The following is a 15,055-nucleotide window of genomic DNA, read 5'->3' as shown; positions in this document are numbered from 1 at the left end:
CCATGTACATACATAATGTTATGCACCCCCATGAATGTAAGTTATGCATACTAGTGTGAACTTGGTTGTGCAATAATTGTTCTCAATATGTCACCGTGGAGCCCAGCCTTAGAAGAGACATAAATAATGTATCCAACAAGTGCAGGGCCGTATTTGTCACTAGGCACTTGAGGGCACATGCCTAGGGCGGGACAATGCGGGGGGCGGCACCTGAGCAAGGTTGTTTTTTTTTTTTTTTAAATTTAAGTCGTGGGTCACCTCCAGACCGACCGCCACCCCCCCGGCCGCCCGCCTCCTGCCTCCCACCCACCCTCCTTGAAGACGTCATACTCACCCTGCTCCAGCGATGCCTGGTCTCACTGTCTGCAGCTCGTCCTGAGTGAGCGGTCACGTGGTACCGCTCATTAAGGTCATGAATATGCGCATATTCATGACCTTAATGAGCGGTATCACATGACCGCTCATGCAGGAAGAAGATGCTGCGCCGGGAGTCGGGACAAAGCCAGAGGGATGTCGGCGCGGCCGCGCGGTGTGGGAAAGAAAGGTGAGTATGAGGGACGAGGGACATGGGACGGGGGGATGAAGGAGGACGGTAAGCGGCGCCATGCTAGATGGGAGCGGGAGCAGGGGGGGTGTGAGATGAGCCATGCATACAGGGGGGAATATGAGCCATGCATACAGGGGGGGGGGAATATGAGCCATGCATACAGGGGGGGGGATATGAGCCATGCATGCAGGAGGGGGGAATATAAGCCTTGCATACAGGGGGGGAATATGAGCCATTCATACAGGAGGGGGGGATATGAGCCATGCATACATGAAGGGGGAATATGAGCCATGCATACAGGAAGGGGGGAATTTGAGCCATGCATACAGGGGGGAATATGAGCCATGCATACAGGGGGGGGATATGAGCCATGCATAGAGGAGGAGGAATATGAGCCATGCATACCGGGGGGGGGGGAATATGAGCCATGCATACAGGAGGGGGAATATGAGCCATGCATACAGGAGGGGGGGAAGATGAGCCATGCATACAGGAGGGGGGGGGGAGATGAGCCATGCATACAGGAGGGGGGAATATGAGCCATGCATACAGGAGGGGGGAATATGAGCCATGCATACAGGAAGGGGGGAATATGAGCCATGCATACAGGAAGGGGGGAATATGAGCCATGCATACAGGAAGGGGGGAATATGAGCCATGCATACAGGAAGGGGGGAATATGAGCCATGCATACAGGGGGGGGATATGAGCCATGCATACAGGAGGGGGAATATGAGCCATGCATACAGGGGGGATGTGAGCCATGCATACAGGAGGGGGAATATGAGCCATGCATACAGGGGGGGAATATGAGCCATGCATACAGGAGGGGGAATATGAGCCATGCATACAGGGGGGGATATGAGCCATGCATACAGGAGGGGGAATATAAGCCATGCATACAGGGGGGGAATATGAGCCATGCATACAGGAGGGGGAATATGAGCCATGCATACAGGGGGGGATATGAGCCATGCATACAGGAGGGGGAATATAAGCCATGCATACAGGAGGGGGAATATGAGCCATGCATACAGGGGGGGATATGAGCCATGCATACAGGAGGGGGGAATATGAGCCATGCATACAGGAGGGGGGAATATGAGCCATGCATACGGGGGGGGGGGGGAATATGAGCCATACATACAGGAGGGGGAATATGAGCCATGCATACAGGGGGGGATATGAGCCATGCATACAGGAGGGGGAATATAAGCCATGCATACAGGGGGGGAATATGAGCCATGCATACAGGAGGGGGAATATGAGCCATGCATACAGGGGGGATATGAGCCATGCATACAGGAGGGGGAATATAAGCCATGCATACAGGGGGGAATATGAGCCATGCATACAGGGGGGGGGGAATATGAGCCATGCATACAGGAGGGGGGAATATGAGCCATGCATACAGGAGGGGGGAATATGAGCCATTCATACAGGGGGGGGAATATGAGCCATACATACAGGAGGGGGGGAAATATGAGCCATGCATACAGGAGGGGGGAATATGAGCAATGCATATAGGAGGGGGGGAATATGAGCCATGCATGCAGGAGGGGGAATATGAGCCATGCATACAGGCGGGGGAATATGAGCCATGCCTACAGGAGGTTGAATATGAGCCATGCATACAGGGGGGGGGGGAATATGAGCCATGCATACAGGGGGGGATATGAGCCATGCATACAGGAGGGGGGAATATGAGCCATGCATACAGGGGGGGAATATGAGCCATGCATACAGGGGGGGAATATGAGCCATGCATACAGGAGGGGGGAATATGAGCCATGCATACAGGGGGGGGAATATGAGCCATGCATACAGGGGGGGAATATGAGCCATGCATACAGGGGGGGAATATGAGCCATGCATACAGGAGGGGGAATATGAGCCATGCATACAGGGGGGGAATATGAGCCATGCATACAGGAGGGGGGGAATATGAGCCATGCATACAGGGGGGGAATATGAGCCATGCATACAGGGGGGGGGAATATGAGCCATGCATACAGGGGGGGGATATGAGCCATGCATGCAGGAGGGGGGAATATAAGCCTTGCATACAGGGGGGGAATATGAGCCATGCATACAGGAGGGGGGAATATGAGCCATGCATACATGAAGGGGGAATATGAGCCATGCATACAGGAAGGGGGGAATTTGAGCCATGCATACAGGGGGGAATATGAGCCATGCATACAGGGGGGGGATATGAGCCATGCATACAGGAGGAGGAATATGAGCCATGCATACCGGGAGGGGGGGGAATATGAGCCATGCATACAGGAGGGGGAATATGAGCCATGCATACAGGAGGGGGGGAAGATGAGCCATGCATACAGGAGGGGGGGGGGGAGATGAGCCATGCATACAGGAGGGGGGAATATGAGCCATGCATACAGGAGGGGGGAATATGAGCCATGCATACAGGAAGGGGGGAATATGAGCCATGCATACAGGAAGGGGGGAATATGAGCCATGCATACAGGAAGGGGGGAATATGAGCCATGCATACAGGAAGGGGGGAATATGAGCCATGCATACAGGGGGGGGATATGAGCCATGCATACAGGAGGGGGAATATGAGCCATGCATACAGGGGGGATGTGAGCCATGCATACAGGAGGGGGAATATGAGCCATGCATACAGGGGGGGAATATGAGCCATGCATACAGGAGGGGGAATATGAGCCATGCATACAGGGGGGGATATGAGCCATGCATACAGGAGGGGGAATATAAGCCATGCATACAGGGGGGGAATATGAGCCATGCATACAGGAGGGGGAATATGAGCCATGCATACAGGGGGGGATATGAGCCATGCATACAGGAGGGGGAATATAAGCCATGCATACAGGAGGGGGAATATGAGCCATGCATACAGGGGGGGATATGAGCCATGCATACAGGAGGGGGGAATATGAGCCATGCATACAGGAGGGGGGAATATGAGCCATGCATACGGGGGGGGGGGAATATGAGCCATACATACAGGAGGGGGAATATGAGCCATGCATACAGGGGGGGATATGAGCCATGCATACAGGAGGGGGAATATAAGCCATGCATACAGGGGGGGAATATGAGCCATGCATACAGGAGGGGGAATATGAGCCATGCATACAGGGGGGATATGAGCCATGCATACAGGAGGGGGAATATAAGCCATGCATACAGGGGGGAATATGAGCCATGCATACAGGGGGGGGGGAATATGAGCCATGCATACAGGAGGGGGGAATATGAGCCATGCATACAGGAGGGGGGAATATGAGCCATTCATACAGGGGGGGGGAATATGAGCCATACATACAGGAGGGGGAATATGAGCCATGCATACAGGAGGGGGGGAAATATGAGCCATGCATACAGGAGGGGGGAATATGAGCAATGCATATAGGAGGGGGGGAATATGAGCCATGCATGCAGGAGGGGGAATATGAGCCATGCATACAGGCGGGGGAATATGAGCCATGCCTACAGGAGGTTGAATATGAGCCATGCATACAGGGGGGGGGGGAATATGAGCCATGCATACAGGGGGGGATATGAGCCATGCATACAGGAGGGGGGAATATGAGCCATGCATACGGGGGGGAATATGAGCCATGCATACAGGGGGGGGGAATATGAGCCATGCATACAGGGGGGGGAATATGAGCCATGCATACAGGGGGGGAATATGAGCCATGCATACAGGGGGGGAATATGAGCCATGCATACAGGAGGGGGAATATGAGCCATGCATACAGGGGGGGAATATGAGCCATGCATACAGGAGGGGGGGAATATGAGCCATGCATACAGGGGGGGAATATGAGCCATGCATACAGGGGGGGATATGAGCCATGCATACAGGAGGGGGGGAATATGAGCCATGCATACAGGAGGGGGAATATGAGCCATGCATACAGGAGGGGGAATATGAGCCATGCATACAGGAGGGGGAATATGAGCCATGCATACAGGAGGGGGAATATGAGCCATGCATACAGGAGGGGGAATATGAGCCATGCATACAGAAGGGGGGAATATGAGCCATGCATACAGGAGGGGGGGAATATGAGCCATGCATACAGGAGGGGGGGAATATGAGCCATGCATACAGGAGGGGGGGAATATGAGCCATGCATACAGGGGGGGAATATGAGCCATGCATACAGGAGGGGGAATATGAGCCATGCATACAGGAGGGGGAATATGAGCCATGCATACAGGAGGGGGGAATATGAGCCATGCATTCAGGGGGGGAATATGAGCCATGCATACAGAAGGGGGAATATGAGCCATGCATACAGGAGGGGGGGGATATGAGCCATGCATACAGGAGGGGGGATAGGAGCCATGCATATGGGATGGGAGGGAGATGAGCCATGCATACAGGAGGGGGGTCATTATACAGTACTAGCTGTACTACCCGGCTTCGCCCGGGTTAATGACTGCTGTTAGCAAAATAGAATGTGTTAACAAAAATTTATTCTGCACACAAAAACCACAAAACAAATAGATAGAAATGTAATTATTAAAAGGCAAAAACTAAGCAAATAGAAGCATTTCACAACATATATTAGCTTTGTTATACTGAGAATGTCTTTGTTGCCTATATTAACCAATCAGAGCTCAGGTTAATTAACTGTAGCAAAATAGAAGCTGAGCTGTGATTGGTTGCTATTGGCAGCCTGATAAATCCCCAGCCAACAGGAAGCCCTCCCCCCTGGCAGTATATATTAGCTCACACATACACATAATAGACAGGTCATGTGACTGACAGCTGCCGTATTTCCTATATGGTACATTTGTTGCTCTTGTAGTTTGCTTATTAATCAGATTTTTATTTTTGAAGGACAATACCAGACTTGTGTGTGTTTTAGGGCGAGTTTTATGTGTCAAGTTGTGTGTGTTGAGTTGCGTGTGGCGACATGCATGTAGCGACTTTTGTGAGATGAGTTTTGTGTGGCAACATGCGTGTAGCAACATTTTGTGTGTTGAGTTGCATGTGACAGGTTAGTGTAGCAAGTTGTGTGCAGCAAGATTTGTGCATGGCGAGTTTTGCGCGTGGCGAGTTTTATGTGTGGTGCATTTTGAGTATGTGCAAGTTTTGTGTGAGGCAACTTTTGCATGTGGTGCAACTTTTGTACATGTGGCAATTTTTCTGTGTGTGCAAGTTTTGCATGAGGTGAGTTTTCCATGAGGTGAGTTTTGCACGTGTGGCGAGTTTTGCGTGAGCCTAGTTTTGCATATGGCGAGTTTTGCATGTAGCGAGTTTTGAGTGGTGACTTTTGTGTTTCGACTTTTATGTGGCGAGGTTGGTGTGTGTGTGTGGTGAAATGTGTGCTGAGGGTGGTATATGTGTTCAAGCACGTGGTAGTGTGTGGCGCATTTTGTGTTTGTGTTCATATCCCCGTGTGTGGTGAGTATCCCATGTCGGGGCCCCACCTTAGCAACTGTACGGTATATACTCTTTGTCGCCATCGCTCTCATTCTTTAAGTCCTCATTGTTCACATCTGGCAGCTGTCAATTTTCCTCCAACACTTTTCCCTTCACTTTTTCCCCATTATGTAGATAGGAGCAAAATTGTTTGGTGAATTGGAACGCGCGGGGTTAAAATTTCACCTCACAACATAGCCTATGACGCTCTCGGGGTCCAGACGTGTGACTGTGCAAAATTTTGTGGCTGTAGCTGCGACGGTACAGATGCCAATCCCGGACATACACACATACATACATACACACATTCAGCTTTATATATTAGATATACCTGTATGTAATCTCCTGTATATAGTATATACCTGTGTGTCATCTCACCTATATATAGTATATATCTGTGTGTCATCTCCTGTATATAGTATATACCTGTATGTCATCTCCTCCTATACATAGCATATACCTGTGTCATCTCCTCCTGTATATACTATATACCTGTAGGTAATCTGCTCCTGTATATAGTATATACCTGTGTGTCATCTCCTCCTGTATATACTATATACCTGTATGTCATCTCCTCCTGTATGTAGTATGTACCTGTATGTCATCTCCTCCTCTATATAGTATATACCTGTGTGTCATCTCTCCTGTATATAGTATATATCTGTGTGTCATCTCCTCCTGTATATAGTATATACCTGTGTGTCATCTCCCCTGTAAATAGTATATACCTGTGTGTCATCTCCTGTATATAGTATATAGCTGTATGCCATCTCCTCCTGTATTAGCCCTCGTTCACACGTTATTTGGTCAGTATTTTTACCTCAGTATTTGTAAGCTAAAATGGCAGCCTGATAAATCCCCAGCCAACAGTAAGCCCACCCCCTGGCAGTATATATTAGCTCACACATACACATAATAGACTGGTCATGTGACTGACAGCTGCCGGATTCCTATATGGTACATTTGTTGCTCTTGTAGTTTGTCTGCTTATTAATCAGATTTTTATTTTTGAAGGATACCAGACTTGTGTGTGTTTTAGGGCGAGTTTCGTGTGTCAAGTTGTGTGTGTTGAGTTGCGTGTGGCGACATGCATGTAGGGACTTTTGTGAGATGAGTTTTGTGTGGCGACATGCGTGTAGCAACTTTTTGTGTGTCGAGTTGCATGTGACAGGTTAGTGTAGCAAGTTGTGTGCAGCAAGTTTTGCGCATGGCGAGTTTTGCGCGTGGCGAGTTTTATGTGTGGTGCCTTTTGAGTATGTGCAAGTTTTGTGTGAGGCAACTTTTGCATGTGTTGCAACTTTTGTGCATGTGGCAATTTTTCTGCGTGTGGCAATTTTTCTGCGTGTGCAAGTTTTGCGTGTGGCGAGTTTTGCACGTGTGGCGAGTTTTGCATGTGGAGAGTTTTGCGCGTGGCGAGTTTTGAGCGGCGACTTTTGTGTTTCTACTTTTATGTGGCGAGGTTGGTGTATGTGTGGTGAAATGTGCACTGAGGGTGGTATATGTGTTCGAGCACGTGGTAGTGTGTGGCGCATTTTGTGTGTGTGTTCATATCCCCGTGGTGGTGTGATTATCCCATGTTGGGGCCCCACCTTAGCAACTGTACAGTATATACTCTTTGGTGCCATCGCTGTCATTCTTTAAGTCCCCCTTGTTCACATCTGGCAGCTGTTAATTTGCCTCCAACACTTTTCCTTTCATTTTTTCCCCATTATGTAGATAGGGGCAAAATTGTTTGGTGACTTGGAAAGCGCGGGGTTAAAATTTCACCTCACAATATAGCTTTGACGCTCTCAGGGTCCAGACGTGTGACTGTGCAAAATTTTGTGCCTGTAGCTGCGACGCCTCCAACACTTTTCCTTTCACTTTTTCCCCATTATGTAGATAGGGGCAAAATTGTTTGGTGAATTGGAAAGCGCGGGGTTAAAATTTCACCTCACAACATAGCCTATGACGCTCTCGGGGTCCAGACGTGTGACTGTGCAAAATTTTGTGGCTGTAGCTGCTACGGTTCAGATGCCAATCCCGGACATACATACATACATACATACATACACACACACACACATTCAGCTTTATATATTAGATTGAGCATCATGTGGGATCATTATACAGTATGGAGAGCTGTGTGTGGCCATTATACAGTATTGAGCATCATGTGTGGCCATTATACAGTATTGAGCATCATGTGTGGCCATTATACAGTACTGAGCATCATGTGGGATCATTATACAGTATGGAGAACTGTGTGGTCATTATACAATATGGAGCATCATGTGTGGCCATTAAACAGTATTGAGCATCGTGGGATCATTATACAGTATGGAGAACTGTGTGTGGCCATTATACAGTATTGAGCATCATGTGTGGCCGTTATACATTATGGAGCATCATGTGTGGCCGTTATACAGTATGGAGCACTCTGGCCATATTTTTTTTGTTTATAATTATTGTATATGAAACAGCGTGATCAGCAGTGCTAAATGGCTGTGGTTGGGACGTGGATATGGGTGTGACTAGTTGTGAAATGGGTGTGGTCAGAGGCATGGCCTAAAATTAGCCGCGGCACACGTAGTGCGCCGCAAATTTTATACCTCCTTCCCTTCATCAAAGGTTGGGAGGTATGGTACCGCATTTGCCAGATCACGGCAAGTGCCGCAAATCCCATAGGGAATGAATGAGGCCGAACGCAGTGTTGCCGTAAGTGATCTGTTACGCGGCAGATGCAGAAAAACTGCCGGATCTGCTGCAAAAGGCGACTTTCACATCAGCGATTCTTGCCAAAGTCACTGCCGATAGTGTCATACTCACCAAAGTGGGAGGCAGCACTAAAAGTGCCTAGGGCAGCAGAAACTCTAAATACGGCCCTGAACAAGTGGCAGCATAGCACAGTGGTGATGTGTACTATCAAGGATAAATCAGCTTTTTGTGTTCAATGTATTTTCTAAAAAAAATGTGGGGCTATTTTTTTTTCCTCTTGTTACAATTGCTATGAAAAATAAAAATGTAGACATCTTGCAGTTTTCACAGTGGGGACATTTTACACTAACGTTGTGTTGTTTCAGGAGCTAACACATGTACATTAGCCGCAAAGAACAGACTCTGACCCTATATTTTATATTGAAGCATCTAATGAGCGGGTGCAAAGTTCATTGTGAAGGGAGGAGTAGCAAGATCACCTGTGACATCGCCTATTGTGATTGGAGTTTCCTGTGTTATCAACTGTGTATAGACATGTCACCTGTTGTTGTAATCCTATCTGTGCTGATAAAGAGCCTGATGAAAACTCTCCTGAATGGACAAGATGTATGAGCCTAAAATGGCCACAGTGGCCAGCGTGAAAATGAAAATTGGAAGATTACTAATTTTGTATTTTTATTACAGATTGTAATGTGAAAAAAAATGACCAAACATTAAAAAATACATATTAAGCAAAAGCTTGATTTAAACATTAAGCCATTCTCTGACAGTACATTCCCTTTGAGGAGAATGTGAGTGTGCGGCTTCTTGAGGTACAAGGGAACACACTGTTTTTTGTAATTATTTTAGGTCGCATGATGCTACGCCAATTCCTCAAGGGTATGTAGCAGGGATTGTTTTTTGTAGGGAGGTAAGTGGTTACCCTGGTTCTTGGGCATCATGAGGGTGAGCCGCCTCTGAGGGGCATGTGGCTGCCACATTTAATAGCGTGGCCTATTTCTAAGTGACATTTAGCTGCAAAATTAAATGAAATATAGATTCCTCACATGGTTGTCAAGATCTAGTCATGTCACATCTAATGAACTTCCAGAGGGAGTGGGATAAGTGAATGGCGGAATCATACAGTGTGTGGTGGGCATTATCAGGGTATCATGCTGTGTGTGGTGGGCATTATCAGGGTATCATTCTGCGTGTAGTGGACATAATGGTGGTATCATGCTGCATGTGGTGGGCATTATGGGGGTATCTTTCTGTGTGTGGTGGGCATTATGGGGCATCATGCTGTGTGTGGTGGGCATTATGGGGCATCATGCTGTGTGTGCTGGGCATTATGGGGGCAGCATGCTGTGTGTGGTGGGAATTATGGGGGCAGCATGGTGGGCATTATGGGGGATCATGCTGTGTGTGGTGGGCACTGTAGGGGCCATGAAAGGGGAATTGTCCTGTATAAGAACACTAATGGGCTTCACTAATACTTCTGTGTGGGCAGATACGGACTGGGACTGAAATTCAGCGCTGGCATTTGAAATCACACCTGCCCATGCCATCCCCATCCCCGAGCACCAGATGGGATATATTGCTAATATTACCCTGGATGGAGGAAACCAAGACTTACTACAAGACCAATATTTCTAATGCTACCCGTGGCCTGCTGGGGTAAGTGATGGAGTCATCAACTTTCTGTGCTCCGTCACAACTCTTAACAGTATGGGTATCTTGAGAACACCGATTCTGGTAACAACGTAGCAGACAAGGCGACCCATCACCAGACAGGCTCTTCTGACATTTGCCAGAATTGCCAGATGGCCAGTCCGGCTCTGTGTGTGGGGTGGGCACATGTAAAGGACTGCATGAGGTTAGAGAAATAGCTTAAAGTAAAAATTGCTGCAGAGCCATTCGCCGTGTCCCCCTCACTTTCAAAGTTGGGAGGCATGTTGGAAACTGTACATGGAGAGATCTGTATAACATTATGTAATTGCCAGTTAAGCAATTGCACGGTATATTCTCTACTCCAGCTTTCCGTCTCCTCATCTGTAAGGAATACCGTACTGTCTCAGGTGTTGGTGGAGCAGGATCTCCAGCAGTATCGCAGAGGGCAGTGAGTAGAGAGGTGGTATTAGGACACTAGAGGCTCTGTGTAGCCTGGACCCTCCTAGCAGGAGGCAGGGAAGAGAGGGGGCACACAGAGCATCCTTTATACTCCCTGTATAAACACTCCTTCTCTCCAGCACACAGGAATTCCATTAACCACTCATCTGCCACAGCATCCGACCTTACAATGAAAAGCCATTTATATACCGCCTCTCCTGCGGCCAAGACAGGGTTAATCCCCCATTGCTTCTGTGCTTTCCAATCAGCCCCGGTACTCACATCTATTCCATCCTTGCCCGGTGTTCCAGGGGGTCCCTGTGGACCAGGAGGTCCTGGTAGTCCAGCTCTCTGTGAAAAGGATAGACAAACAGTCAGTGGAGTATATAGAAGGGGTAGGGTGGACAGGTCTGCCGGGGTCAAATATATGGGGTGGGTAAAGGGATATCAATGTGCACATAAGGATAGAGTGCAAGCTCTGGGGTGACAAAAATGCAAGTGGTAAATAGGAATAATCACAATGCTCTGTGGATACAATATGGCCGCACGTATCACATGATGATATCCACAGAGATGTAAGAGCGACTGATATCCTGGATAGGTGGTGCGACATTCCTCATATATATGAGCATCACCCAGTCATTAACCCTCTCCTAGAGGTCAGTGTCACACAGAACCAAGTATACAGTCAGCACTAGGTACAGCCGCCACTGAGTATACAGTAGGCACTGTGCGTACAGCATATATACCATATGCTACATATATGTATATATACACATTTACGGGGTTGTCCCTTATTTTCATGACTTCTGCCCTTCATCCTAGCAGCTGGATATTAGCTTCTGGGCCAAATCCTGACTGATGACCGCCCGTTCTTGTCTAATCAGTGCTTGGAGTTTACCACCATTTCTGTGGTCTTGTTTGTCCTCTCAGTTTTTGAGGACCGATCACAGGTTCTCAATGGGATTGAGATCTGGGGATTTTCCTGGTTAGGGACCAAAAACATCAATGTTTTCTTCACCAAGTCATTTAATTATCACTTTTGCTTGCGACATGTGGAAAAAGCATTGTTCATCACCAAATTGCTCCTGGATGGCTGGGAGAAGTTGCTCTTGGAGGATGTGTAGACGCCATATTTTTTTTTTATCATGGCGTCTTCTTTTCTCTGATAAAGCCCCTTAAAACACTTTGGGACATCTGGAAGAATGATTGTCCAGAGAAAGAAGGTTGAGCGCTACCATGAGTCCAACAGTAAAGCATCCTGAGACCTTTCAGGTGTGGGGGCTTCTCATCCATGGAGGTGGCTCACTCACAATTTGTCCCAAGAACATGGCCATGAATAAAGAATGAAATCTAACATCCTCCAAGATCAACTTCTCCCAATATCCAGGAGCAATTTGGGGATGAACAAAGCTTTTTCCAGCAGGATGGAGACTATGTCACAAGACAAATGTGATAATTAAGTGGCTCAGTGAACAAAACAACATTTTGGATCCATGGCCAGGAACCTCCCCAGATCTTAATCCCATTCGGAACCTCAATCCTGAAAAACCAAGAGGACAAACAAAATCCAGAGTTTGTGATAAGCTTCAAGCATTGATGAGACAAGAATGGACGGTCATCAGTCTGGATTTGGCCCAGAAGCAGATATCCAGCTGCCAGGGTGAAGGGCAGAAGACAACACTGTTAATATTGAGTCTTTCCATAAACTTGATGTATTTGTGTCTAAAAGTTTAAAAAGTTATGAAGAACTGATAATTGGACTTCAGTGACCAGAGGAACAACTGACTAAAAGATCTAAAGACACTGAAGCAACAAACTTTGTGAAAACCAAGACGTCTCAGAACGTTTGGCCACGACTGTCTGCCATCCATTGGAAGCCACTATACATTTTTGGGCCCTATGTGACCAGTGGGCCCCAGACTGCCATACTGCATTGTATGTTAGTTATATCTGTAGGTCATTGTCCACTCCATGAACTTTCCGACTGGTGGTTATTGGGCCAGAAGTAGGGCCCCATAAATTAGCAGCCCTATGAATAGGACAATAGGGCACTTGAAGATCCTGGAAAAGTCTAGTACCAACCACTATAAGGATATATTGGGTAATCAATTTTATGTTTGTGATATCATTGAAGCCAAAATAACTAAGACGTACGACTAATAACAAATATGTAACTAATAGACCTAATTGACTAACATATGGGGCTAATATAGCTGACTATTATACTGAAATAACATAACAAACTAATGAAAAAAATAATAAAAGACACTAATATAATATATAATCTACCCATATAATGAATATTATAAACGACTAACATAAGGCTAATTTAACTAACTGATAATCGACTAATAGACTAATAAAGGTAAACTAATAAAACAGACTAAAAGCTGAAAAACATAAAAAAACTATTATAATCTATTAATATAACCAACTATTATAATGGAATAACATAACAAATGAAAGCAAACAGATAAAAGACACCAATATAATCTACTAATATAATAGACCGAGATAATCAAAATCCTTGTCCTTGGAGCTTGCACTCTACTGCAGGTCTGGATGTAGCATACTAATAACCTAGCCTAGTGTGTCTTGTGGATTCCAGGCGATGTCGCAGGGGATATAGAAATTCCAGAATATACTAATAAGAGTGTGCGGAGCACAAATGGTGCAGTGTCTGCGCAGACAGGAAAGCACAGGGCACCATGTGTACGACCTGTTTACACAGCAGACGGGCGACGACTATTGAGGAGCAGCCTGGAGGCAGGGACATAAGAGGGGCTTTGTTATCAGTACAGGGGTTATTCTTCCAGTTGTGACATTCTTGGAACTGACATGAGCTGTAGATCAAAAGCAGCGATGTAGCAGGGCTGAGTTTGTCATTTAACATCATCTGTAATTATGCACAGAACTGAAAGCATTCAATAAACTCTTGACGGTCAAACATTGCAGCTCCCAAAAATATAAACGACAAACTCAGCTCTGCTACATCGGTATCAATTGCTCCAGTGTCCTTGTGTTTCATCAAAAAGTTCCATGTTGTACATACATTGGACATACCAAAATATAGCAGAGCTGAATTTGCCAATTCGGGGTCTGCACTATATGCTCATACCAGTACAGAAGTAGCAGAGCTGAGTTTGCCAAATTTGGTACAATATGTCATGATATTGCAATGTATTTGGCATCAGTAAATGATCAGTTGCCCTTTACTACATCTGGAATGGAAAGGAAAATGCAGCAGATTTATCAGTGTACCCTGTGCCCAGACAACATTCGCTGAATAAAGGCATTTTTTGCAAAGTCAGCTCCGCTACAGATATATATATATATATATATATATATATATATATATATATATATATATATATACACACACGTGTGTGTGTGTGTGTAATACCCAAGTTTTCTCATGCAGCTTTCCAATTAGATCATTGGTCTGTAGTGAAACTACAACACCCAGCATGTCCTGGCGCCCACAGGTCGTGGTTCCCTAACTGCCCAAGGTTGCAGACCATTGCTGTAGATGACAATGGACAGGCACTGGTGCTGAATTCACATGTTCCTGGCAGATTTAACAGGAGGCTGTGGCATCCTTGAATGCTGACAGTGCCAAGGAAGGTGATGGCACCATACAATCCATTGGTTCTCCAAGATCCTAGAATACAACAACTGCAGATGGAGCAGACTTTGTAGGGCTCCAGAGAATAGAGTCATCTTACCTGCCCTTGTGATGCCACTAGGTGGAATATTAAAAGGAACCCAATAGCAGGGAACCTGGCCATGGTCACCAGAGAACCTTCGCCCCACCGCTGGCACTACACAGTCCTAATGTTTCCCCCTCTTCGCTGGTTTGGAGCCCCTGCGTGAGGGGTGTCTGGCTCCAGATAAAGTTCTGTCTGCAGGTCCCAGAGATGTGCAGAGGCAGGGGGCTTCAGAGTGCTGGAGGTGGAGAGACTGTGGGCAAAGGGAGGAGGCAAACCTGAAACCCACCTATGAATGGGTCATTGATGATTGGCAGCTCCATTGCCTGGAATAACCGGAGAAATGGAGAGAGGTGGGAACCTGGGAGGATGCAGCGCCCACCTCCCCACATGGGACCCTCAGCTGAGCACCTCCGGCCCCTCTTACCTACTGACTTTTATGTCCACATCGTCCATAAGCTCCACCCAAAACCTAAAACAGAAACATTGCTATAAAGAGGAATATGCAAGTCACATTTAAAGCAGAATTGGATTGGAACTAAATCACCCCCAAATGGGGGAAGCAGCTGTCACTATTGC

The 15,055-nt window shown here is 46.9% G+C and overlaps 1 protein-coding gene across 2 annotated transcripts in view; it reads right to left on the bottom strand.

Moving 5' to 3' along the window:
* Window positions 1-15,055, bottom strand: part of COL9A3 (collagen type IX alpha 3 chain) — a 68,320-nt gene extending 53,265 nt beyond the window's left edge. The window contains exons 1-3 of one of the 2 annotated variants that reach the window (XM_077252899.1): window positions 14,904-15,055; window positions 14,495-14,802; window positions 11,049-11,117 (exon numbers count right to left, since the gene is read on the bottom strand). In XM_077252899.1, coding sequence (XP_077109014.1) covers window positions 11,049-11,117; window positions 14,495-14,557 — 132 coding nt within the window. In that variant the 5' untranslated portion in view covers window positions 14,558-14,802; window positions 14,904-15,055. Of the gene's footprint in view, window positions 1-11,048; window positions 11,118-14,494; window positions 14,803-14,903 lie in introns of those variants that run through there. The other variant, XR_013213470.1, reaches the window with a different exon arrangement.

The sequence above is a fragment of the Ranitomeya variabilis genome, chromosome 4 (genome assembly GCF_051348905.1).
Source record: "Ranitomeya variabilis isolate aRanVar5 chromosome 4, aRanVar5.hap1, whole genome shotgun sequence".
NCBI classification, from domain to species: Eukaryota; Metazoa; Chordata; class Amphibia; order Anura; family Dendrobatidae; genus Ranitomeya; species Ranitomeya variabilis.
This window is presented reverse-complemented; position numbering and strand designations above follow the sequence as displayed.